General features: G+C 51.0%; 2 protein-coding genes across 4 annotated transcripts in view; both read left to right on the forward strand.

Moving 5' to 3' along the window:
* The window catches only part of SSH1 (slingshot protein phosphatase 1), a 59,298-nt gene that overhangs the window by 25,131 nt on the left and 10,767 nt on the right, over positions 1-23,400 (forward strand). For all 3 annotated transcript variants that reach the window (XM_035017209.1, XM_035017211.1, XM_035017210.1), the window contains 11 exons: positions 885-988; positions 5,230-5,294; positions 5,748-5,869; positions 10,325-10,393; positions 11,620-11,685; positions 14,306-14,500; positions 15,845-15,938; positions 17,018-17,146; positions 19,709-19,755; positions 21,161-21,307; positions 22,874-23,074. In XM_035017209.1, coding sequence (XP_034873100.1) covers positions 885-988; positions 5,230-5,294; positions 5,748-5,869; positions 10,325-10,393; positions 11,620-11,685; positions 14,306-14,500; positions 15,845-15,938; positions 17,018-17,146; positions 19,709-19,755; positions 21,161-21,307; positions 22,874-23,074 — 1,239 coding nt within the window. The remainder of the gene's footprint in view (positions 1-884; positions 989-5,229; positions 5,295-5,747; positions 5,870-10,324; positions 10,394-11,619; positions 11,686-14,305; positions 14,501-15,844; positions 15,939-17,017; positions 17,147-19,708; positions 19,756-21,160; positions 21,308-22,873; positions 23,075-23,400) is intronic.
* CORO1C (coronin 1C) overlaps positions 23,039-23,400 on the forward strand; it is a 116,822-nt gene continuing 116,460 nt past the window's right edge. The window contains exon 1 of the mRNA XM_035017212.1: positions 23,039-23,074. Coding sequence (XP_034873103.1) covers positions 23,053-23,074 — 22 coding nt within the window. The 5' untranslated portion in view covers positions 23,039-23,052. The remainder of the gene's footprint in view (positions 23,075-23,400) is intronic.

Here is a 23,400-nt window from a genome sequence, read left to right on the forward strand (position 1 = left end):
TTGGAAGATACACCAAGAAGCAGAAAGAAGATAATCGTAGGTGGTCCAATCCTCCCCCCGCCCAAAAAAAAATCAGTGTTAATAATTTTAGTGCAATTTATGGGTAATTTGCAGCATTAACAGTGTTTTTGAGTAATTGGTAGTAACTAGTAGCTAATACAGTCAGTTTATAGTCTTAATTTCTGTGTAAGCTAAAGACTTTTTTTTGATAGCCAAATCATGAAATGTTTAAAATTTAAATCGTACGTTCTCAAGTTGTATGTCAAATGTCAATGTTATTACTGGTTTAAAATAACAAAAACCAAAGGTTCCTTTTGCTGAGAAATTCATTGTGGCAACTGGAGATTCTTTACCACAGCAGTGACACTGTAACCTTGACAAAGCTAAATCACGGGGTCAGTAACCACCGGCTTTTGTTAAGATGCAAATCAGTAGTGAAAGTATAACTTCCTCTTCTTCGTATTCCAATCAAGGGAAGGCACCAAGATCAGTGAAGTTGTCATAGTCAGGGAGTCACAAAGATTCCACAGTGAGAGTGCGAAAAATTCACAAAATTCAGAGAGTTGCTCTCTGTATCTTTAGGAGACGTGATGCAGGGAGATCCTTTTAGAGTATCTTGCAGGAGGAAGGGCTGTCAGCCTTGCAAGAGCCCCAAGGACTCGGGTGTTCTAGCCGAAGCCTGAGTTCATCACACAGACTCCATCAGCAGGCTTGTAGCGAAGGTGAGGGAAGAGTGCAGCGCAAAACTATCAGAATAGCCCTTTCGTCCCGTGTGCATCGTATGTGACATTTGCCTGCACCAAAGCTTTTCCTCTGCTGCGTGTCTTTGCCCATGTTCCTCTCTGAATTCCAGCCTGACTGTGCTCTGGTTTTATCCTTCCCAGCTTAAGTGAGAGCTTTTTCATGGTGAAAGGAGCAGCACTCTTCTTACAGCAGGGAAACAACCCTCAGAGCCAACGAAGCCTTCAGCATCCCCACAAGCATGCAGGTAAATTGAGGTTCTTCCTTGGAAATTTATTTTCTGTGCAATGGGGGAGGCTTCCATTGCTGGTGGTGAGCAAGTTGCTGGTTTTCAAGGCCAGAGGAATAGCGGAACACAGGCTCAGCACGCGTCCAGTGCAAAGCAGAAGCTCTTTTCTTGAGCAGGTAAGCCATGCGCCTTTTCCAGGGAGCACCGAGAGCTAGCGCCCCACAGACTGTGCATGTCCACGCAAGAAATAAGGCAGTCGGCAGCGTTCTGTTTGGATGTGAGGATTTCCCACCACAGTTTATCAGTTAACTGCAGATTTTAAGTTGCAGTATGATTTTTTTTTTTTTAACTAATGCACCAGAACCTGTGATAGCCAGACGTTGTCCCCTTGAAAATAACCACCTTGGGATGCCCTATACCTCCTCTGAGGACTTTCGTCATTTCTCTGAGCATCTGGAAAGCTCTCATTTGGGGAATTTCTTTACGAGTCTTCAGCAGGCATTGGGGTGGGAAATCTTTATGATTTATCGGTGGATTTGGTTTCTGGAAGTAGACTGAAGTGATAAAGTGGGGATCAAACCCAATATTCATTTAGGTCCAATAGCACATGAGTAAGAAATGCCTATATGGTAACAGAGACTGGTTTTCTTAGGTGACTGGACTCTGATACCGAAGGCAGTTTGAAGAGAGGAACCAGAAAACATTGTGTACAAGGGAATCTTTGTAATAGGCCCGTAGCCTCTGCGGGCACTTCTGGGACGGGCTGCGCATTTCTCGGTGCGACCTACAAAGGCCTCTGACCCTCAGAACAACAAGCAGGTGAAAGCAGCCAGCAGTCGGGGCTAGTTTTCTTGTCCCTGTGATCGTTTTGTCTCTCACCTCAAGTCCTCTCGCCTCATTTTGGACCTGAGTGCCTAGGTTAGAATTTCGTGTCTTACACTTTACAGCAAACACCAGGGGTCAGTTGGGATTTTCGCATGCTGATACTTGGAATCAAGATTTAGCTCTGTTTGAAGCTCAGAGAACAGTTGTCCTGCACAAGGAGGCAGTGTGGTTTGGGGCAAGAATGTGTGTTTTAGAGCCAGACAGACCTGGCTTCTGATCACAGTCCTACAACTTACTGAGCAGTCACCTCTGAGCCTCAGTTGCCCGATCTTTACAATGGGCATCAAATACCGGTACCTCAGGCAGGATGGAATTTAAAATGTATGCATGTAGGGGCGCCTGGGTGGCTCAGTTGGTTCAGCATCCGACTCTTGATCTCGGCTCAGGTCTTGATATCAGGGTCATGAATTTAAGCCCCCTCAGCGTGGAACCTACTTAAAAAAAAACTGTATGCATGTAACCTGTTTACCATCTCATGGGCGCTCTGTGTATGGTAGTTCTGATTATTACTACAATGACTTCAAGTACCGTAATACTATAAACAGAACCTTCTCTCTTGAATCTGCTAATGGTTCTGCCCTGTCAGGAATTTAACCAGTGTTCGTTGGTTAAATACATACAGCAAAGCGAATGCTCCAGCTTTGTTCACCCGTAGTATACAGTGTCTCCATCCTCTGATTCTAACAGTGTTTTCATACTCTCTGGAGCTTGGGGAAGCAAGCACAAAGCCATGTAAAAACCGTAAGTCAGGCTGGTTCGTGCATCTCTGGAACGTACAGGAAAGTAAGAAGAAAGCTTCAGGCTTGGTGGCTTTTCTGCCCCTGAGGTCTAGAATGGCCAATGAGCTCAGCAAAGCAAGAGGGACCGTGACTGTCCCAGGACTCTCAGGAAATGTCCCTGGGGCAGGCACAGACTGGCCTTTCCATCAGTTCCTATTTTTCTGGAATCACTGTCGAGTGCCCTGGACGGCCCCCAGTCCCATCCACAATCACGCAGAGCTGAGAAAGAGTGAGGCTTCATTCTGCCCATGCAAGACTCAGGTCATTGCAGCCAGTCCCCGGTTCGAGACTCTGGTGAGGGCCTCTACCTCAGGCTTACAGTCTCTGATCTTTCTGCAAGTGCTGAATGAACACTTCAACATATAGAGGCGCTGTGTGGACGCCAGGCTGCAGCCGGGAGTTCTGTCGGTCAGCAATTCCACGTCTCCACAAGCATCCCGCTGAAAGGAGCCTAGCTGTGTGGAAAATGTCCCTTTCATTTGGGCACTCACCAGACAAAGGGGCTTGTTTTTGCTTTCCTCTGTGTGCTTCTGTGACTTGGAGCAGACGGTGGTGGCGTGCAGGCGAGCCCAGGACCAGCCGAGGCGGGTGTGTGCCCCTGGGGCCGTGGGGTCACCGCAGGCGAGGGTGCTGTTGGGTAGAGGAGGGGGGACAAGGAGCTCCGCATGCTCCTTAAATGTGAACCGTTGCCTGCCAGTCATTCCTTATGGAAAGCAGCACCAATGTGGGGTGTCTCACACCGTGCCTTCCTGTCACAGAACAGACGAGAGAGGCCGGCTTCCAGCAACCCGAGTCCTCTCTGAGGCAAGAAGTACAATTTGGACGTCCTCTGTCAGCCTGACCTGAAATTCAAAAGATGCCTTTGCAAAAGGAACGAATCCAGTGTACTGATCCTTCTGGGATTCTGGTTGTGATCTATAGGATAATGTTTTGTTTTGTTTTGTTTTGTTTTGTAAAGATAATTCTGAGGGCGCCTGGGTGGCTTAGTCATTAAGCATCTGCCTCCGGCTCAGGTCATGGTCCCAGGGTCCTGGGATCGAGCCCCGCATCGGGCTCCCTGCTTCACGGGAGGCCTGCTTCTCCCTCTGCCACTCGCCCTGCTTGTGTTCCCTCTCTCGCTGTGTCTCTCTCTGTCGAGTAAGTAAATAAAATCTTTAATAATAATAATAATAGGGGCGCCTGGGTGGCTCAGTTCGTTGGGTGTCTGCCTTCGCCTCAGGTCGTGATGCCAGGGTCCTGGGATCGAGCCCCACGTCAGGCTCCCTGCTCGGCAGGAGCCTCCTCCTCCCTCTCCTCCCTGCTTGTGATCTCTCCTGCTATCTCTGTCACTATCTCTCTCAAATAAATAAAATAAATTAATAAAATCTTTTAAAAAATAATAATAGTAATAAAAGTAAAGATAATTCTGTTCCTTCATGGCATGGCACAAACCAGCATTAATGTAGATCTTCTAGGAGTTACTCCTACTTTCTTGTAGACCAGCGTCTTTGCAGATGAACTTTCCTTCAGAAAGAAACCATGAAATGTGTAAGGTGGGGAAAAAGCCGTGTTAGAGTCCCACTTGCTATTCACTGATTACGAACCTTGGGTAGGGCCTCCCCAGCCTGGAACACACAGCCTGTTTTCAGCTGTGTTGATCCTCCATGTCTGTGGAGACTCACTAGCTCTGAGAAGCTCTCCTCCCTACACCCCAGCTCGGAGGCACCTCCTGGGCTCTGGGATTGCTCAGAGAAGCTAGAAGCTCTGCATTACTGCCTTTATAAAGTAATCATGCTTTATAATGCTTTATTGAATTCAGTTCTAGACTGATGTGTATATAAACTGCCGTGAAAAGGGGTGCGAGCCTCAGGCCATGAGCAGCTGCTAGTAGCCTTCATAACATTTTATGACCTCTGAAATTGCTTGGATAATCATCAGTGAGCCAGTGGGTGAAAATAATGATGGCCATAATGATCGAAGGAGGCCCAAGACCAGAGCCCAGATGTGCAAGCACTTGGTGGTAGAGGCGTAGGCCCGGGCCCCAGTCACCGCACCTGCTACCCTCCAGTCCCTAGACTGTAGTAGTAGGCAAATGCTACAAAGCCCCGGCAGCACAGGGACCAGACGGGGTGGTCAGGCACGGAGGTCTCACCGTGGATGTTGATCATGGCGGTTGTCACGGGGGCCAAGCTCTGGGATGCACAAGCGGGGGATGGGGCAGAGGGAGAGGAAAGAATCTCAAGCAGACTCCGTGCTGAGCATGGAGCCCCACACGGGGCTTGATCCCACGACCCTGAGATCATGACCCGAGCTGAAATCAAGAGTCGGACTCTCAACCAGCTGAGCCACCCAGGCGCCCCAGATTTCAGAATATAAAAGCAATTTCTAAATACGTGGCCATCATCAGCTAGATCTCCCCATCCTCATCAGGCAACATTCAGGAGTGGAGTAAGAGAAATTGAGCCTCCTAGTCTTTGTGACACTTCTCTTGGGGTGGAGGTGGGGGGCATTTTGATTTCGCAGTCTTCATCCAGACCCTTAACATCAGCCTCTTGCAGGTTTCTGCCTAGAAGGTGGGTGGGTGACCTTTTAAAACTTTCTTCATTGGTCTAACAGGTGACTTGCCCCAGCATCTTCAAGTAATGATCAACCTTCTGCGTTGTGAAGATCGGATCAAGCTGGTAAGAAGAGACAAAGAGCGGCAAGTTTTAATTTTTAATTGTGCGATTTGGTAGGGAATTATTCACGAGCAGTGGGAGGTGGGGAGTTCCTGTGTTCCAGCAGATTCTCCCAAATTGTTCACAAAAGCCAGAGCCAGGTTTGCTCTCCACCACCCACAAGGTCCAGAGAAAGGATATGTTAGATGTCCGTGTCGATCTGAGGGTGGAGATCTTCATTCTCTGGATTGTACCTGTTCACCCATGTGACCAACTTTAGGGGAATCTCCCCAGAGCCAAGCACTGTCCGTCGTGCATGGATATAAACAGACGCGGCTCCTGCTCTTAAGAATCTCATCTTAATTCCTGAGCTCATTGGGGGGGAGGTAGACAACAAAAGCCCTCGGTGTTGATTTGGTCACGTTAGAGGCCACCACCTTGAAAGGCAGGCCAGTGAGACCGTCTTTGCCTGTCTAGGCCGTGCGCTTGGAGAGCGCCTGGGCGGAGCGGGTCCGGTACATGGTGGTGGTGGACAGCAGTGGGCGCCAGGACACGGAGGAGAGTATCTTGCTGGGAGTCGACTTTTCCAGTAAGGAAAGGTGAGTCTGGTGGGGCGGTGGGGACCTGGGTTGCCGTGGTCCCGTGTCCGTGGGAGATGATGACGAGATGTGTGGTGGTCAGCGGCACGGTGACCAGGCATGCAGAACAGTAGAACGCACCGTTGCAGCTCGTGCGTGCCTGGCGCTGTGCTAGATTCAGCCTCTGCTCTCAGCTCCGACTGAGAGGATAGAAGAGTCACACTGAGCTTCAAGGTTTACCACTGGGTTGCTATCGGGGGTGCCATGGAAGAGAGCACCTGAGCCGGGGGGGCTTCCTGAAAGAGGTGACGGCTGTGGTGAACACCCAGGAACAAGCAGGAGGGAGCCACGTGAAGCGGGGACGGGCCCGTGTAGAAGTATGTGACTGATGGGCATCGTATCAAGCGCTTCCCCTATATTACCATCCCAAGTGGATTCCCAAGTATTTGTTGACAGGTCCTTGGTCAGAGGCTTAAAGGGAGGTTTGGAATTTTCCAATAACTGGAGGGCAAGTTAGTTGTATCATAGACCCTATTATGTGTGTGAAATGAGGGCGAATGGCTCTTCTTACATCTAGGATACATGAATGTGCGTGAGATCATTGCAGACCCTGGCTTTGTGAAACCTGGATTAAGATAGGCTCCCTGTATTCGTGATCTTTAACCTACTCATCCGCCAAGGCAAGTGTGTACGTTCTCCTGTGTATGAGGCAATGGGCCAGGTACACAAAGAAGCAGCCGAAGCTGTGGTCCACCTCTGAGAGCCTATAAACTCAGGGAGGAAGGAGCCATGACCAGATGGCAGGGCAACGGGCTCGGTGATGGAGGGGTGCTCGGGGGGTTGTGGAAGCACGAGACGGGTGGGCTCAGAGGGGGCAAGCAAGAGGCCTTCTGCAGCGTGTGATGGCTCACTGAGTCTTAAAGGGCAAGTGGGCAGTAGGGACGGGGCAGTGGGGGCTGCATTCGAAGGCATCTTGGGCAGAATCGATGGCAGGACAGAAAAAGCCACAGACGCAGTGAATGGTGTGGCGGCTATGTGGTCTCGTCTTGTTCCCGCAAGAGAGCTGCTGTTAGGAGGGACCAAAACTTTGTTCCCGGCCAACAAGCTCACAGAAGAAAGAGGGAGGACATTTCTTTTATGACCTTCTTCCCGGTACAGGATAGCATCCTAAGAAAGTTTTGTGCGGCACACGTAGGGAGAGACGTGTGAGCCGGCATCTGTGGCCTTGGGCTAGTTGGGAAGTCTGGATCTGGAAGACCGTGGAGCCTGGCAGGTCTTAGGAGGCAAGCTGTGAAGAGCGCCCCGGAAGGCAAGAGGGCCCAGCACCTCGTGTCAGGGCACCCCCAGGCCGGCGCTCTGGGACACGGGCGGAGCTCGGTGTTTTGTGCAGCACAGAGGTATTTAGTGCGAAACAGCGATGCAGTTACATTTGCTCTTGGATGATCAGCCAGCCTTTCGGAGTTCCTTCCGGGGCAGGGGCGTTCCTCGCCACATGTGGTCCGTCCTTGTAACACCCTCCGGCCCAGAGCGGGAACCTGCCTCTCCATGGGATGTGCCCACCGTGGCGGTCTGCCCCTCCTGCTAGCCATCTCTGTCACTTCTGTGGGAAGAGCCCAGGGTGGTTGCCACGGCGTGTCCTCAGCATCTCATTGAACCCTTAAACCACCCCATGGAGCAGGTAGCTCTGATTTGTGTGTAACAGATGAGAAATGCAGCTCGAGAGGTCGGGGTGGGTACCCCCAAGGCCCTCCTACTAGCAGAGCTGGGCATCAGAAGCCGGGCTTTTGTGGCGGCCCTGCGGTGTAGACCCTGCACATCGGTACGCTGCACTCTCTTCTGCACCCCGTTGTTTGTGAATTCATTCCTCCGCGACCGTCTGTACCGTTAGCACTTCCTGCGTGCCCGGCCTCTGCTCTCCGACCTCAGAGTCTGGAGGTCGTGACCGTAGCATTAGATGCGTACGCATGCCCTCCACGTTGTCCTTCACGGCTGGAGTGGACAGGCCCGTGTGCAGGCGTCAACCCCGAGGCTGTTGCCACGTCTTGTGGTTGGGGAGGTGGGGCAAGGGGCTGCCGAGGGTGAGTAGGTGGTCAGAGGGGAATAGGACCTAAGCGGCCTTCCTGTTGTCGAGCCTGAGTGGCAGCCCTGCAGGCCCAGGCATGTGGAGGTGGGGGCCGGGGGCCTGGGCCCTGGGCCCTCTCCTGCGGCGCCACACTGGGAAGCCCCAGGCACCAAAGCCCTGGTCCTTACAGAAGCTTTTGGCCTGCTGAAAGCATGATATGCTTGTTTTTCTCAATTCCTGACATGAGATTTTGCTTCCTTATTCCAAAAAAAAAAAAAAAGGGAGCGAGGAGTGCTGCCCATAGCGGGTACGTACCCTGCGGGAGTTCCGGCAGGAGGATAGGCAGGGGCCGTTTCAGACGGAACGATGCAGGGGCAGAGACGGGCCCCACGGGCTCACGGGTTCTCTTTCAGAGCCGCCCATCTGCTCATGCGTCGCCCCAGAAGACAGGAGCGGCCACCCCCAGGTTCCATCTTGCATTTGGGAGGCGAGAGCACCGTGAGTGCCGTGAGCACACACAGCTGCCCTGTGCTTGCTGGCACCGTGCGGTCTGCGAAGGGCTTCCACGGCGCCCCCCTGTGCCAGGCCTGGCTCCCGCGTGGCCCTCGAGTCCCCACGCCAGCCCACTGGCCAATCTGCTCCTGCTGTTTCAGTTTCCTCTGAAGCTTTTCTTCTCCCCCAGCTGCCCCACCCATGTCATCCCTTGAGGTCATTCCTCCTGGAAGACCCCATTTCCCTGACCGGGTGCCCCTGCTCCCCCTGTACGCCAGCACGCAGGCCCTCCTTCCCTGTAGACATTTGGCTGTCCGTCACTGCAGGACTACTGGAAACTCACACAACAACAGATAAGGGGACGTTAGGGAATTTGCAGAGTTTTTTCAGTCGTGCCATGGTCCCCGCCTGTGCTCTTGACTGCAGGTAGAGACCCTGCGTGGGAGTCCTCCGTGGACTTAGCCCCATGCGCGCAGTGCTCTCTCCAGGCTCTTCCCCATCTCCGCAGGTAGGGGAGGCCAGTTTAGATGCTGCCCTTGTTTCATATGGACTGTTTCATCTCGGCCTGCCCTGGAAGGCCCCCTCCTGCCCTAGGCCTGGGCCTGGGCCTTACCCCCCCCCCACCCCCCGCACCGAGTCCAGTTCAATGCTCCTTGTAGCTCTGTCTTCTCTCCTCATTACCAGTCCCTGGCGTGGGTCGTCAGTGCTGAAAGGGGGTGAGTCTTCCAGGCCTGGCAACGTGTTCCCAGGTGCCCTCTGCCCTGGGCTCTCAGCATGTCGGTTTGGGCTACGAGGAGGCCCCCTGCTCAGCCTCCCAAGCACTGACACAGCAAGCAGCTCTGGAGGGTCTCAGCATACGTTTTATTTTGCAGCTCTACAAAGGAAGTAGAATTAGCCCATCAAGAGTGGGTAGGAATGCAGGGGTGGGGGGTCAGGTAATTTGCCTAACACAAAAGGCTTCGTCTGATTTGACCTGAAGGGCTTGCAGATTCCTTCCCCACAGACGGAAGCAGAGGGTAGAAGAGTCCCGCTTGGTCACCAGCACTCCAGGGGAAGAGGGGGGGTCTGTGAGCTCAGAGCTCCCTGTCATAGGCATCACGTTACTCCCTGGGCTGTGGCTAAGAGGGAGTAGAGGTGTACGTCCAAGATCCCTGGAGGCTCTCGGAGTTGGCCTTGGCCGTTACCGTGGTCTCTCATGAGCAAACTCTTTCTTTTAAATGCCTGAAGAATTTTCCTAACGATCCGAGTAACCCTCTGATAAAGTCCTTTCTGTCCCTCTGTGTTTCTCAGTGGCACCTGTCTACAGAGTCACTAAGCATCATTTCACTGTTAGGGTGAGCAAACCAAAAGCAGATTAAGCTCGTTTTGAAACTGCAGCTGTGCAGAAGGTACAGAAACAGAGGCCCAGAAATGAACTGCAGCCATGGTGTTGGCACTGTCCCCATCCCCGCCACCTAGGACAAGAGGCCCGGTTGGCTGCCACGGCTCGCCTGTGTCCCCTGGAGTGCGTGTGGCCTCGTGCCAGGAGTGCGCCAGCCATCAGCGGCTTCACCCCTGCTGCAGCGTGGGCGTGTGGTCAGCCGCTCGCTCCCTGCCCCCGAGAGCCACAGCCGGGGCCTGGCGTTTCCAGAGCTCCATCCGCACCTCGGTGGGGTCACAGTCCCCTGGGACTGTCTCCAAGTAGAGGTCACTGGGGACCCCCTCTGATGGGACCATCCCAGACTCACGTCTTCTAGAATTCAGTGGCAAGTGGTCCCTACGCAGACAGCCTGAGAGCTTCTCCCTGATACGCACCCAGCAGCCAGGCCCAGGTCGGGCGGTGGTTCCTTTCTGAGAGCTGGACAGGCTGGGCGAAGGCAGGGAAGAGGGTGCATGAGCGGGCGGACCCTGACTCTGGGCATCTTCTCTTTTCTCCTGAGCAGTAAAAGCTGCACCATCGGGATGGTTCTCCGGCTGTGGAGTGACACGAAAATCCACCTTGATGGAGACGGGTAAGGAGATCTCTTTAAAAGATTCTTCCAGGGGCGCCTGGGTGGCTCGGTCAGTGAAGCGTCTGCCTTCGGCTCAGGTCCTGATCCCCAGAGGCCTGGGACCGAGCCCCGTGTCGGGCTCCCCCATCAGCGGGGGGCCTGCTTCTTCATCTATCTCCTGCTCCCCCTGCTTGTGCTTTCTCTCTCTCTGACAAATAAATTAATAAAATCTTTAAAAAAAAAAAAAAACACTAAGCGATTCTTCCACTTTGGGCATCCTGGATAATCATTCGGAGCAGACCCACCTGTGTGACGTGCTCACACAAGGACCGGGGATATTTGGGACATTATATAAGGGAGTTTGGGTCTCGAAGTATCAACAGAAGAGTGTTTACAGGGGATGTGCTGCTGTGTGAAGTTCCAGCGCATCAGGGAGCTGACATCCATCCCTTCCCCTTGATGCGTTAAGTGAATACTCGGTACGTGCCCCCCACGCGGAGCTGGTCACTGTAGGTTCATGGTTGGAAAGGACGCGGCCAGAGCACACAGCCGTGGGGGTGCGGGGGGAGGCAAGCAGCTAGCGGGCACAGCAGCGTGTCAGGTGCGTCTCTGGGGGCTGCAGAGGAGGAAGCCTTCCGTGTGGCTGGGGCGAGGTAGACAAGAGAGCCATCTGGGTTCCACGTACATTTGCTTCCAGGGGAAATACGTGGGTTCTGCCAGGAGTGGGGGGGAAGGAGCTGAATACAAGTTGCCCCTTCACCAGGATTCCAACGGTAAAAGTTAAATTGCCTCATAGAACCGGGGAAGAAAAATTAAAATGTGATTTTTTTTTTTTTTTTGAAGAGGCAAGATTACAATGGTTATATTTTTTTTCCTTTGTCAGATTTTGCCATCTGTGAATATATTTTGCATGCAATTACAAAAACAGTGGGTGGGATGTGTGGGGCAGGAAGTAGCAGGGGGCTGGGACAGTGGCAGGAACGTGAACGAGATGGTGTGTCAGATGGTGGTGTTACCTCTGCCAGGGTTTGTGTTTTTGATAGACCTCGCGTAGCCGGGTTAAAAGCAAGTCTTACAGATTTGAGAACACTTTTTTTTTCCCCACTTTTTTCCCGCTCTTGCCCTTGTTCCATGCAGTGGGCTTGTATTCCCTGCTCAGAAAGCGTGAGCCACCCTCGTCATCTGGTGTGGCCTCAGGGTCTAACTTCTCACCACGCTTCCTTTCTTTTTTTGTTTTTCATCCTCAGGGGATTCAGCGTCAGCACTGCGGGACGGATGCACGTCTTTAAGCCCGTATCCGTCCAGGCCATGTGGTAAGTGCTTTTAGGGACTTTTATCACCTTAGGAATATTTTTTTTAGCTGCCAGCACGAATAGGAAAACCCCCTTCGACTTTAAAGCTCATTTTGGTGCGTTTATTTTTGTGTGTATGGCAAAATGCACGTAACGTGAAGTGTACCGCGTTTACCATTTTTTAAGTGTGCGGTTCATTGTACATCCATGATGTGCAGACGTCACTATCCATTTCTCGAACTTTCTCATCATCCCATTAAACACTAAGTCCCTCTCCCCCGCCCAGGCCCCGGTTAACCTCTGTCCTACATTCTGTCTCTAGGAGTTTGCCTACTCCAGGTCCCTCCAATAGGGGGGAATCCTCCCCAATTTCTCCCTTTGCGTCTGGCTTCTGTTGCATATCTTGCTGTTTTCGAGGTCTGTCCGTCTTGTCGCACGTGTCAGAATCCTTTCTAAGGCTGAATGTTACTCTAGGATGTGGTCATAGACTATTTTTTGTGTAGCCCTATCATCCGTCAGTGGACATTTGGGTTATTTCCACCTTCTGGCTGTTGTGCTTGGAGCTGCTATGAACACGGGTGGGCAAAGTCTCTGTTGCAGCCCCTACTTTCAGTTCTTTTGAGGATGTACCTAGAAGTGGAATTTCTAGAGCACGCGGTTAACTCTGTGTTTCACCCTCTGGGGAACCAAAACCGTTTTCCGCAAACTGGACTCTTGGTCCCATTTCACACTCCCACCAGCCGTGCACGAGGGTTCTGGTTTCTCCACGTCCTCACCAGCTCCTGCGAGTTAGTTACTGAGTTTTCATCATCGCTCTCTTAATGGGTGTGAAGTGGTATCTCGCTATGGTGTTGATTTGTATTTCCCCACTTGATGAATACCGAGCATATCTCTTTATGTGCTTATTGGCCATTTGTACAGCTTTTTTGGAGAAAAGTCTATTCAGGTCCTTCAGCCAGTTTTTCATTGGGTGGTTTTTTTGTTGTCGAAGGTACTTTATTCTTACGTTATCTACAGTTCCTGCTGCCCAAATGCCATTCCAGCGCAAATTTGCATATTCTTTATACCTGGCGCATGCTCGGTTTGTGCCCTGAAGGGAATGGCACCCTGCCAGGCGCTGGGCATCTGGGAAGGCATACGACGGACATAATTCCTGTCCTCGTGGGGTTTAAAGTCATGGAGGGGAGGTGGCCATAACCCGCGCAGAGTCATGTGTTGGGAGCGTGTTCTCACAGGGTGCCCCGCTACAGGATGCGGGGTGCAGGGCCCGCGTCGGGGGGAGGGCCTCCCACACACTCTGCTTTGGGGATGAGGTAGCCGCGGGCGAAGGCTGCACTGGGTGAAACAGGTCAGGCCAGTGCTTCTTCAAACCCGGCACACACACCTGCGAGCCTCCCTCATCCTTGGAGGGTCACATAAACCACCCCTGCAACGAACTCAACACAACCGTCTCTCTTTCCAGCAGTCTGGAAAAGGCTCAGGAGAAAGCTGGTGGCATCTGACGAGAAGGGTTCTGCCCAGTGTTTCCCAGTCATTACTTTGTTTCCTGGGACACTGAGAGTTAGGCCGAATTCTCCTATGGGCCACCAGTCAACATGGTGCTTCATTTTTACCTCGTCCATTACTCTACACTGCCCTCAGTTCAGGCTCCTTCTGGGGAAAATCACGAAATCATAATCCCCTTGATATCCCAGATGTTTCTTGCGTCCCTGGATCATTTCTTACCTCTTTCTCTACAGGCAAGTAAAAAACAGGCCCACATGTTTTTCCAAAATTTCAGGAGCAAAACTAAGTTTAGTAAATATGCGGCTCAAGCCTATTCCCTGAAGCAGCCTAGAGATAGGACAGACATGCCTGAGTGGGACGCGTGCAGCACATAGCGGGGGTGAGCCCTTCCCCGAGCACTCTCACTCCCTCCGGGGCTTCCCCTCTCCCACCCTTCGTCGATGCCTGGTTCACCCCCTTCACTGAGAGAGTTTCAGCCTAGATTTTTGTTAAAAAAAAAAAAAAAAAAAAAAAAGATGACTAAGCTGAGCATTACCATACACATTCTCCACGTAGTTCCTTCTGCCCCACTCTTCCTTCCCGAACCTCTTCTTCATTTCATCCCTGTATTAATGTGAGTTTCTAGTACTCCCTTCCCTAAGAGAGCTAAGCATCGAAGCTATTATAACAATGACGGGCAAAGGTTAAAAAGCAAGTTATTCAGAACGCAGTAAAATGTGTCTGCTGCATGTGAAAGACTTTCCTTCCACCTGCCAGGCTTTGTGGCGGTGTCCCTCCCACCCCCCGCCTCCGAAGTAAATCTGGGTTCTTGGGTGTTAACTGGCCGAGTGGGAGATGATCCGTGAGCCAGCCTGGGTGGGAGAGTTACGAAGTTTGCACTCTTTCCTTGCTGGGCACAGTGAAGGATGGCTCATCTGCTCTTGGGTTCCGTTACCTGGCAGCCGGAAGGTTTCGGGCTGCCTTGCGTCCCGCACGTAACCTTATGCATATGGCGACGCTCGGAGTGAGTCCTTGAGGGGTCGCCCTGCCCCGCCCCGTTCTCAACCCCCCCCCCCCCCCCCCCCCGTGTGGAGGGAAGAGCCCAGCACTCCCTGTGCCTCCCCAGGCCTGACCCTGTCCCCCCTCCTCACCCCAGGTCTGCCCTGCAGGTCCTTCACAAGGCCTGCGAAGTGGCACGAAGACACAACTACTTCCCTGGTGGCGTGGCGCTCATCTGGGCCACCTACTACGAGAGCTGCATCAGCTCGGACCAGAGCTGCATCAACGAGTGGAACGCCATGCAGGACCTGGAGTCCGCACGGCCTGACTCCCCGGCCCTGTTTGTGGACAAGTAAGTGCGGCGCTGCCTCGCCCACGCCGGGCCCGACCCTGAGTCCGCACAGGGTCACACCACCCTGGTAGTCCCGGGATTGGGAGCCCCCTCTCCCAGGACCAGCATTCCAAGCAGGGGTGCCTCACCTGCTGCCCATGGGTAGTCTGTGGCTAGGGAAGGCTCTGGGACCACCACCCCACTTCTGAAATTAGAGACGGATTTGGGTGTGAATGCGAACCGTAGCTCCCATCAGCCTACATGCGTCACCGGCTCTTGGGCCATGTTCTGTGGTCTGGCCTTTCCCTCTGTTCTGAGGAATATTATATATCCATCGTCCCAGGATCCCAAAACACCACTGCACCACCACTGGCTGGGGGCGGCCTGCCTTAGAGGCCACAGCAGTGAATCCGGGGCCTCTGTCACGTGGCCACCAGCAGAGCTCACGTGGCCTGAGGCTGCACTCAGGGGAAGTCTGGGTCCAGAGGAAGGAAATGGCTCCCCCCTCCTGTCTTGGTTGGGACCCTCCTCCCCCAGAGTCGTGTGTCCCTCTGGGACTGCATTATGAGGGCCACGGACACAGAGGTCAGCCTGAATGAGGAGAGGACCGGAAGCCATGTTCTTTGAGGCCCCAAGTGATGAGCGGGTTGGGGAGAATGACAGTTGCCTTTGAATATAAAAAAGGGCATTCTGTGGAAGAATTACCCTGGTCTGTGTAGAAGCAGGGCTGATGGGTAGAAGTTACAGGGAAGCACATAGATTCTCCATGTAAGAAGGAGATGAGGAGAGCCGGACCCAGTGATGTCCTCCCACCCAGACATGTTCAAGCGCAGACAGAAGGATGTGGTTGGTGGGCGGACGTTCCGCGGGTGCTTCCAGCATCTCATCGCAAGAGCCTGATTCTCTGCAGACCTGAACGAGGACTATGCTTTCCAGCCATTGTTTGTGCTCCCCATCCACTCACCACTCTGTGGACGCCCACAGGAGTTCTAGACACAGAGCCGGACTTCTCTGTCCCTTTCCTCTCCTCCCAAAAACATGCACACCAAGAAGGTAGCTGTCTGGGCGCCTGGGTGGCTCAGATGGTTAAGTGTCTGCTTTTGGCTCAGGTTATGATCCCAGGGTCCTGGGATCGAGTCCTGCATCGGGCTCCCTGCTCCTTGGGAGCCTGCTTCTCCCTCTGCTTCTCTCTCTCTCTGTCTCTCATGAATAAATAAAAAAAAAAAAAAAAATCTTTAAAAAAAACAGGTAGCTGTCTGCGTGCCGGCCATGTTCTTTTTAGCCCAAGAGTATCTGGCGTTCCTGTAAACGCTGACCTCAGGCTCCCTGTCATTCTCCATCTTACTGAATGTCCCTTCTTTCTAGGCCAACTGAAGGGGAAAGGACTGAGCGCCTCATCAAAGCGAAGCTCCGGAGCATCATGATGAGCCAGGATCTAGAAAACGTGACCTCGAAAGAAGTAAGAGAGCTCTTCCCTTACCAGGCCAGAGGTCACAAGCTGTCCATCTGTCCTGTTGCCCAAAGCACAGCAGAGGCAGGTCTGCCACTTGGCCTTTTTACCGACCAGCTCACCGACTCTCAGAGGCTTTTTCCCCGCAGGACTTAGCAGAGAGAGCGCAGGCCTTAGATTCCCACTCTAGTTTGGATCCAGCCGTGCTGCACAGCAGCTCTGGGGCCTTGCAAATTTCCTGAGCTCTCTGAACCTGTAAGACCTTTGGTGTTAATTCCACGAGACCCACGCATTATCCCGAGATACATCTGCCTATTAGCGCCCTCTTCTCTGCCTTGTGTTTTATTGAGATACAGCAAACTCTTATTTCTTATTTCAGGATTATCACTTACTAGCAAGTTACTAACCCTGGACTGCCTTCTGTGTGCCTTCGAATTTTTTTCTGGATCACTTTTTCTTGTCTCAGTTGCTTTTTGTTCTAAAGAATGCAATGAATTATAATAAGCGCTTAAACTAGGTAGATATAAGGGCTTAAAAGGGCCATTTGAAAAAGCCATATATCACCCTTTGTATTAATTAATATACATAAAAAGTCATATTGTGGGGCAACCAACCCTCTTGGGTTCCCTCCCTCTTTGGGAGCTTTGTACTGTCGCTCAATAAACTTTGCTGCCCACCAAAAAAACAACAAAAAACTATCCTGTTGTGATGCCTTCCAAAGAAAGATGAAGCTGATTTTATGTGTTCACTGTGAGATATTTGATATTTAATTGTAAAAATAGTGCCTTAAACTCCGTAGAAGAGATGCCCTGCGAATCAGCTTCTTGGTATAAAATGATGAACTTTGCCCAGTCCGACTTCCCGTGAGGCTGTGTAGCCTCATTCCCACCACCTACGTACGGGCTGTGTGCGTCTCGGTGCGTTGTGCGCTTTCTTTGGGGTAAAAAAAACAAAAAAACCGCCAAAACAACAAGACACCTTTTTTGAAAACAACCACAGTATAAGTTGTGACTTGACTTCTTTGGAGGTGGATGGCTCTTGTTCTGTTTTGTAACGAATCGCTTTTTGTGCTCTTCTCCACTCCACAGATCCGTAATGAATTAGAGACGCAGATGAACTGTAACCTGAAAGAATTCAAGGAATTCATAGACAACGAGATGCTCCTTATCTTGGGACAGATGGACAAGCCCTCCCTTATCTTCGACCACCTCTATCTCGTAAGAAGCGCCGCACAGGGCAGGGTCTGGTTTGGGGAACATCCGTCTACAGACCTTGATTGTTTGGAGCTTGCAGCAGAGTCAGAGAGGGGGAGAGAACTGGAGTCGCTGGGACCTCGATCCTGGCTGTTCTGGGAACTCCTGTCTTCGACCCCCTTCCTCTGGCCTACGCTGGTTTGCCCTGGGGCCAGATGTATGAGATGGGGCTCCCAGCTGAGCTGGGCAGAGTTGTTTGAAGGCTCTCTGGCACAGTCCACTGGCAGCAATTTTCAGAACCTCTCCATCCTTGGTCTTCAGTTGCTAACACAGAGGCCGCATCCAGTTACCTCCCCACGGTTTGCGGGCTCAGAACCCCCAGGTACGAAAGGGCGCACGCTCGCCAAACCCCAGAATTACACCTGGGCATCACCGAGACGTGAGAAACAGTAGGCAAAACAAACCGAACCCCCGAAACCCAGCTTCTTCCCCTCTCTCTGTCCAGGCAGCTACCCTGTGCCCTGCTCCCAGGCCCGCCGAAGGGACAGGCCCTGGAAGCACCACCGGGGGGCCGGGTTGTGCAGGTTCTCCCCACCTCCATCTCTTGCTCAGATGCTCTTAATGCTGTAAATCTCCATAGAAGGCAACTGGCAAGTTCACAGAGTCCCTCAGAGAGACTATAGGGGAGAGCATGTTACTAAAATTAGAGAAGTGGTACAGTGTGATGGAAGTCAGACCCGCCAGGGCCAAGTTCCCACTCCCCAGCCGAAGCAGCTGTGTGAGGGGAGCGAGCCTCTTTGCCTTTTCTCCATTCTGTACCATGTGGGATGATTGTGAGGATTAAGTAAAAGACATTCTTAAAGCACCAAGTGTAGTTTCTGTAGGTACTAATAAGTGGCAATCATTGTTACAGCAAAAATGACTTTCTGGGAAAGTGGAGGAAGTGTATTTGCTGCTGAAGCCATGAACATCTTGTTTTCTGCCCACAAGAATTAATTAATGGTTCTCCAAACGCATGTGTCGTGATATATACTTTGTATATTAAATATATATATATCGCAAATATATATATTTAATGTATTTGTGTATATCAATTCGTATTTGTGAATATGTGTGTCTGTGTGTATATATATGCACATATATGTTTAACGTTTGTATTAAAACATATATGAATGTGTGGATTTGAAGCCTATATCTTGAAAGCCGTCAGGCAGCACTGGGCTCTAATTTCCCCAGGAAGTTGGTGGTTTTTCCTAGTGGAAACAACAGAAGGCAGGCCGTCTCTCCACTAGGTGGTGATCACAACAAGAGGATGCTCACAGATGTAGTGAGCTTTCATTATTTTTTTCAGTGTGGTTTGGTGGTCTATGTCACTTTTTCCATGAGAGATACTAAAGGAATTTTTATATTTGAGCCTCTCCCTCCAGCATGAAAAATCCAGCTAACACCCGCACATTACCAGCCCCACTTGGCCCCCTGGGGCCCCTGCGTCCTGAGGGGTCTGCCCTCCTGGGAAGGGAAGTTTCTAGGGAGACTTGGTGGGGGGGTCTCTTGTTCTTCACAACTCTGTGTCATTTGCATTGCCGAAGAGCGAAGTGATAGCTTTTTCTTTGTTTTTTCCCCTTCTGTGTTCCTGGGAAGCTTAGAAATGGAGGGTTCGTTTTATAATATGCTTTAAAAGGCATTAAATTAAAACACGTTATAGAAGGTTCAGAAACACCAGTAACTCCAAAGAAGAAAGTAAAAAGCATTCCCAATTTCGCAAATCTAGACATAGTCACCATTAACGTTTTAGTATATTTTTTTTCCCATCTTCTGGGTTTTTTCTTTTTATGTCTATGTAGCTTCTTTAAAAAAAAAAGAAAGGAAAGGAAAGAATCATAATGTTTATATAGTTTTGTATCCTGTTTTTCTTTTTTTAAGTTGTTTTCATTATGCGGCATTTCCCTGTGTCGTTAAATAGCCACCCAAAGTACAATTTCATTTTTAATTGCCCCATCGTGTGGCTTCATCATCATCATCATTTATTTTACAAGTTTCTTCTTGTCGGACCTCTAAGTTGTTCTCATTGTTTGTCCTCGCAAATAACCATAAATATCCTCGTGCATAAATCTACGTGCGAATTCTGGATGTTTCCTCAGGGCAGCTGTTTGTATGTGGAACCACTGGGTCAGAGGGGGGGAACTTTTAAAAATACTTGCCCGAAAAGGTAGACAGATTCCTGCTTTAAATTAGTGGTGTGTGAAAGTGCCCTCTCCTGAGCGGGAAGCTGGAGGTCACTGCCTCTGGTGACAGGACCGTGCCGGAGCCTTAGGAAAGGACGTGGTGGGGGCGGGGGTGGTACAGGTTTTGCCGTTCCCTGAAGGCCAGGGGACAGCCAGGGCCTTCCACGCAGGCTGACAACGCCGGGAATGCCTCTGGAACCTGCTTGGCTAGCGGCCTCTTCTAGTTCTGTCCGCCCATCTAAGGCCAAGGGCCCATGAAATAGCCCTCCCCCACCTAGGGCTGGCCCACCCCATGCATCCCCTAAGCAGCTCTGAGGCGGACATGTGACACTCACGGGGGTTTGTGTGATCTGTCCCCCAGGGCTCTGAATGGAATGCATCCAATCTGGAGGAACTGCAGGGCTCAGGGTGAGTCTGCTCCCCTCGTCCCCCCTTGTCCTTCCAGGCAGCTTAGAAACCCCCAAGGTTGAGCCCTTGTAACGCCTGCACCCTGTCTCCCATCTCCAAGGGCTGGGCTGATTTCCAAAACGCCACCTCCTGAATAATTCATGCGTTTTAGATCTTAACGGGGTCCTGTGGGATGGTGTGTGTCACCAAGAACGATTCTCAGTCACACTCCAGTGGCAGAGGACAGCCTGGATGCTGGTAGGGCCACGAGGCCCCTCCTGGCCCCACTGCCCTCCCCCCCGGCCCCAGCACAGGGGCTGGCAGTCCTAGCGTGGACACACACACATCTGTGGGGCCAGTCGGCAGCTCTGGTCCCAGGACCACTCCTGGTTCTCCCTGAGGTTAGACTTTGGGGCCTGGTGGGAATCTGGCGGCTAAATACTCAGTGTTGGTCAGAAACATATGCCCATCTCAGTCTGAGAAATGCCCAGCAGCAGGAATTTTTAAAAAAAAAGGTTAAATCTAGACCTTCAAGAACAGATGTCTGGACATTTTTTTTTAAACAACACAGCCCCAAAATCACCGTTCTGTGGGTCTGACATGATGGCATTCTTGAATTACTGCATTTAAAAATCAAGACTAAACAAATCTTAAAATATATCTTTAGAACTACTGGTTAAGATGTGTTCTTTCAACAGAAAAGTTTTCTTAAAATGTAGAGTGATACCATCTATGCTTTCTCTGGCTGGGAATAAAGAAATGATTTTGAAAGGTATTTTGTAAAGCATTTATAAGTATTCTCTTACAAACCCTATTTGAGGTATTTTCTAACTCCTGAAATTATTTTGGTCTTCCGGGAGTATAAGTATCAAGTTTAGAGAACATGCGTTCGAAGACCCTCCCCGCTGTTTATGTATTTATTTGTAGTCTGCCTTGTTTCAAGAGCATTTAAGGCAATTCTCAAGGACATAAATAATGGATGGATATCTTCTACTCTCTTAGCTATTTAAAAGTAGAGACTTTGTTTTTCGTTTTTAAGCCTCTGTATATTAATAAATAACCATTACGAAGTTTGAAACTTTGAGTGTGTCTGAAAATGTTTTTAAGTAATACATATGTCTCGTTTCCAGAATTCACATTGCTCAGCAATGCTTTGAACTTTTTTTTGTAAGTTTTTTTTTTACAAAGAAATTTGTTGTTTATTATAAGTGTAATACATTCTCATCGTATAGAGGACATTTGGAAAATACAAAAAAAAAAAAAATTACTCCTTAAGGAAAAACCAAAGTCCCACCATAAACATATACGCTTTATGAGTGTGTATTTAATTTTTTTCCTTGCTCAGTTTTCTGTTACTTTGTCTTTTTGTAGTTCCTCATTCTGATTCTCCAAAGTTGTTGTTCTTTTTTTTTTTTTCTCCTTACAGTGTGGACTACATTTTAAATGTCACCAGAGAAATAGATAATTTTTTTCCTGGCTTATTTGCATATCATAACATTCGCGTCTATGACGAAGAGACAACAGACCTTCTTGCCCACTGGAACGAAGCGTACCATTTCATAAACAAAGCAAAGTAAGTGGATGGAGAAGACAAAGAGGCTGGCCTGAGGAAGTAAGGGGCAGATGCCGGCTGGGCAGAAACTAATGGCAGTCCCAGACTCAGACATCTCTGGTTTGTGGAGCCTTTGATGTCTGGTGGACCTCTGGTTTTAGACCACAGGACCCCCTAGCACCAAAAGGCACAGTCACTGATCTTCTCAGGGTGGGGACCCCAATGAGCCTGTTTCTCCTGTCATCGACTGTGACACTGGATCCCACTTTTGTCATCATCACTGCTTCCAGGCAAGGATCTGATATCTCGTGGACATTCTTTGGAGCTCTGTCTACAGGGAGTCGCTGAGCCAAAGGAGGGAGGAGGGTGGGCCAGGTCTTGCGTGGACTGTGAACACCTTTGGGGCTGCTTCCCCAGAGAAAGCTGCTCAGGCAGAGGCCGCGAGAGCTGGCCCGCCTTCTGCACCTGAGTTACTGCAGTTTTCTTGTTCACGGAATGGGGCAGACCGTCAGAGGTCCTCGTCGCCCTGAGCCTGTTCCTGGCATCACCCTGTCTTCTGTCCTCCCCTTATTCTCCTGTGGGACAACTCTGCCTCACTGAAGTCCAGAATAGAGAGAAAGAACCTTTTGCAATGCTATCGAAAGAAACCCCGTCTTCTGCTTCATACCTCTTGAGGTCAAAGCTCTGTAACATGTCCTTACCGAATCTTAGTTTGTTTGCATTCCTGGGGGATAGATTCCAGGCCAGCAGTCAAACAAAAAAACAAAAACAGAACAAAATGCACTGACAAATGGGGATGAATTTGAAGCCTGGGGTCTAGGAAAGGAGCCCGGACCCACCTGACGGGCCAGCTGGTTCCAGTGTAAACAGGCAGGCTGGTGGGTCTGCCTCCTGTACAAATAAAGCTTCCCAGGTGTGGCCCCTTCCAGCAGCGTGTACCCTCCCATTCTCGAGCCTCCGAAGTCTCGAGAAACACGGCCTTGCCGTTCCTGTGACATCAGCCCCGCCCAGGCCACTACCGCCTCCTTACAAATGACCGATCCACCTGCCTTCTTCCCCTCGTCCAAGTCGAGGGTGCTGCCGTCCTTGTCCTAGCTCCTCGACCCTCCCTGTCTGGCGAGCATTTGCCCTCCCGAGGGCCTCGCAGCCTTCCATTTGCTGACCCCGTTTTCTCTGCAGTCACCCGTTGCCCATCTTCATCTGCTGGGGCAGCTGTGTAGCTTTTGCAGATTACCCTTTCGCTGCCCCCTTTGCTTCCTGCAAGAGTTTCTGGTCTCCTGGCCCATCCCAGCAGTCCCGCTTTGTCCCTGAGGGCGGCCTGATTTGGGAGCCCTCCCTGCACCACTCGGCAAGGCAAGGACAGATTTATCTCGATTTCCCATTGTGTGCTAATTGATTTTGCAGTGAAGGTATTTCCTTTCGAGGGTGTGTGGCCATCTGCTGCATAAATATCAGGACGTGGGGGGGGTGCGGTGGGGTCTGGGCACTGAGATAACTTCAGGGTTTAAAGAAAAACAAAATGCATTGGGTAAAACCTAAGAGAATGAAATTATGGAAGTTTCTGGACTCTGTCTCCCGCCTCTGCAGGAGGAACCATTCCAAGTGCCTGGTACATTGCAAAATGGGTGTTAGCCGATCGGCTTCCACGGTCATAGCCTATGCAATGAAGGAATTTGGCTGGCCTCTGGAAAAAGCGTACAACTACGTGAAGCAGAAGCGCAGCATTACACGGCCCAACGCGGGCTTTATGAGGCAGCTGTCTGAGTATGAAGGCATCTTGGACGCGAGGTGGGTGAGCGTCTGCGGGGAAGGGTTGGCAGAACCAAGCGGGCTCCCGTCCGGCCTGGCAGCAGTCTCTGCAGCTAAAATCCCGCCTTTGGGGGGGTTGGTGGGGAGCCAGACTGAGAAAAACAGCTATTGTTTGGGGTTTGATTAGTGGTTTCCAGGAGGGATCTGTTTGATTTTGTTGGCACACATAGAAAGCTGTTTTGCTGCTGGAGGGAACGGTGCGCGGTTCCTCGTCCAAGGCATGACGTCATGGGTGGCGCAGGCACGTGGCCGTCCCCGTTTCCTGAGCATCTGCTTTGTGCCGAGCCGTGGGCCAGGCTTCGCCA

The sequence above is a fragment of the Mirounga leonina genome, unplaced genomic scaffold (genome assembly GCF_011800145.1).
Source record: "Mirounga leonina isolate KUSES-001 unplaced genomic scaffold, KU_Mleo_1.0 Mir_171, whole genome shotgun sequence".
NCBI classification, from domain to species: domain Eukaryota; kingdom Metazoa; phylum Chordata; class Mammalia; order Carnivora; family Phocidae; genus Mirounga; species Mirounga leonina.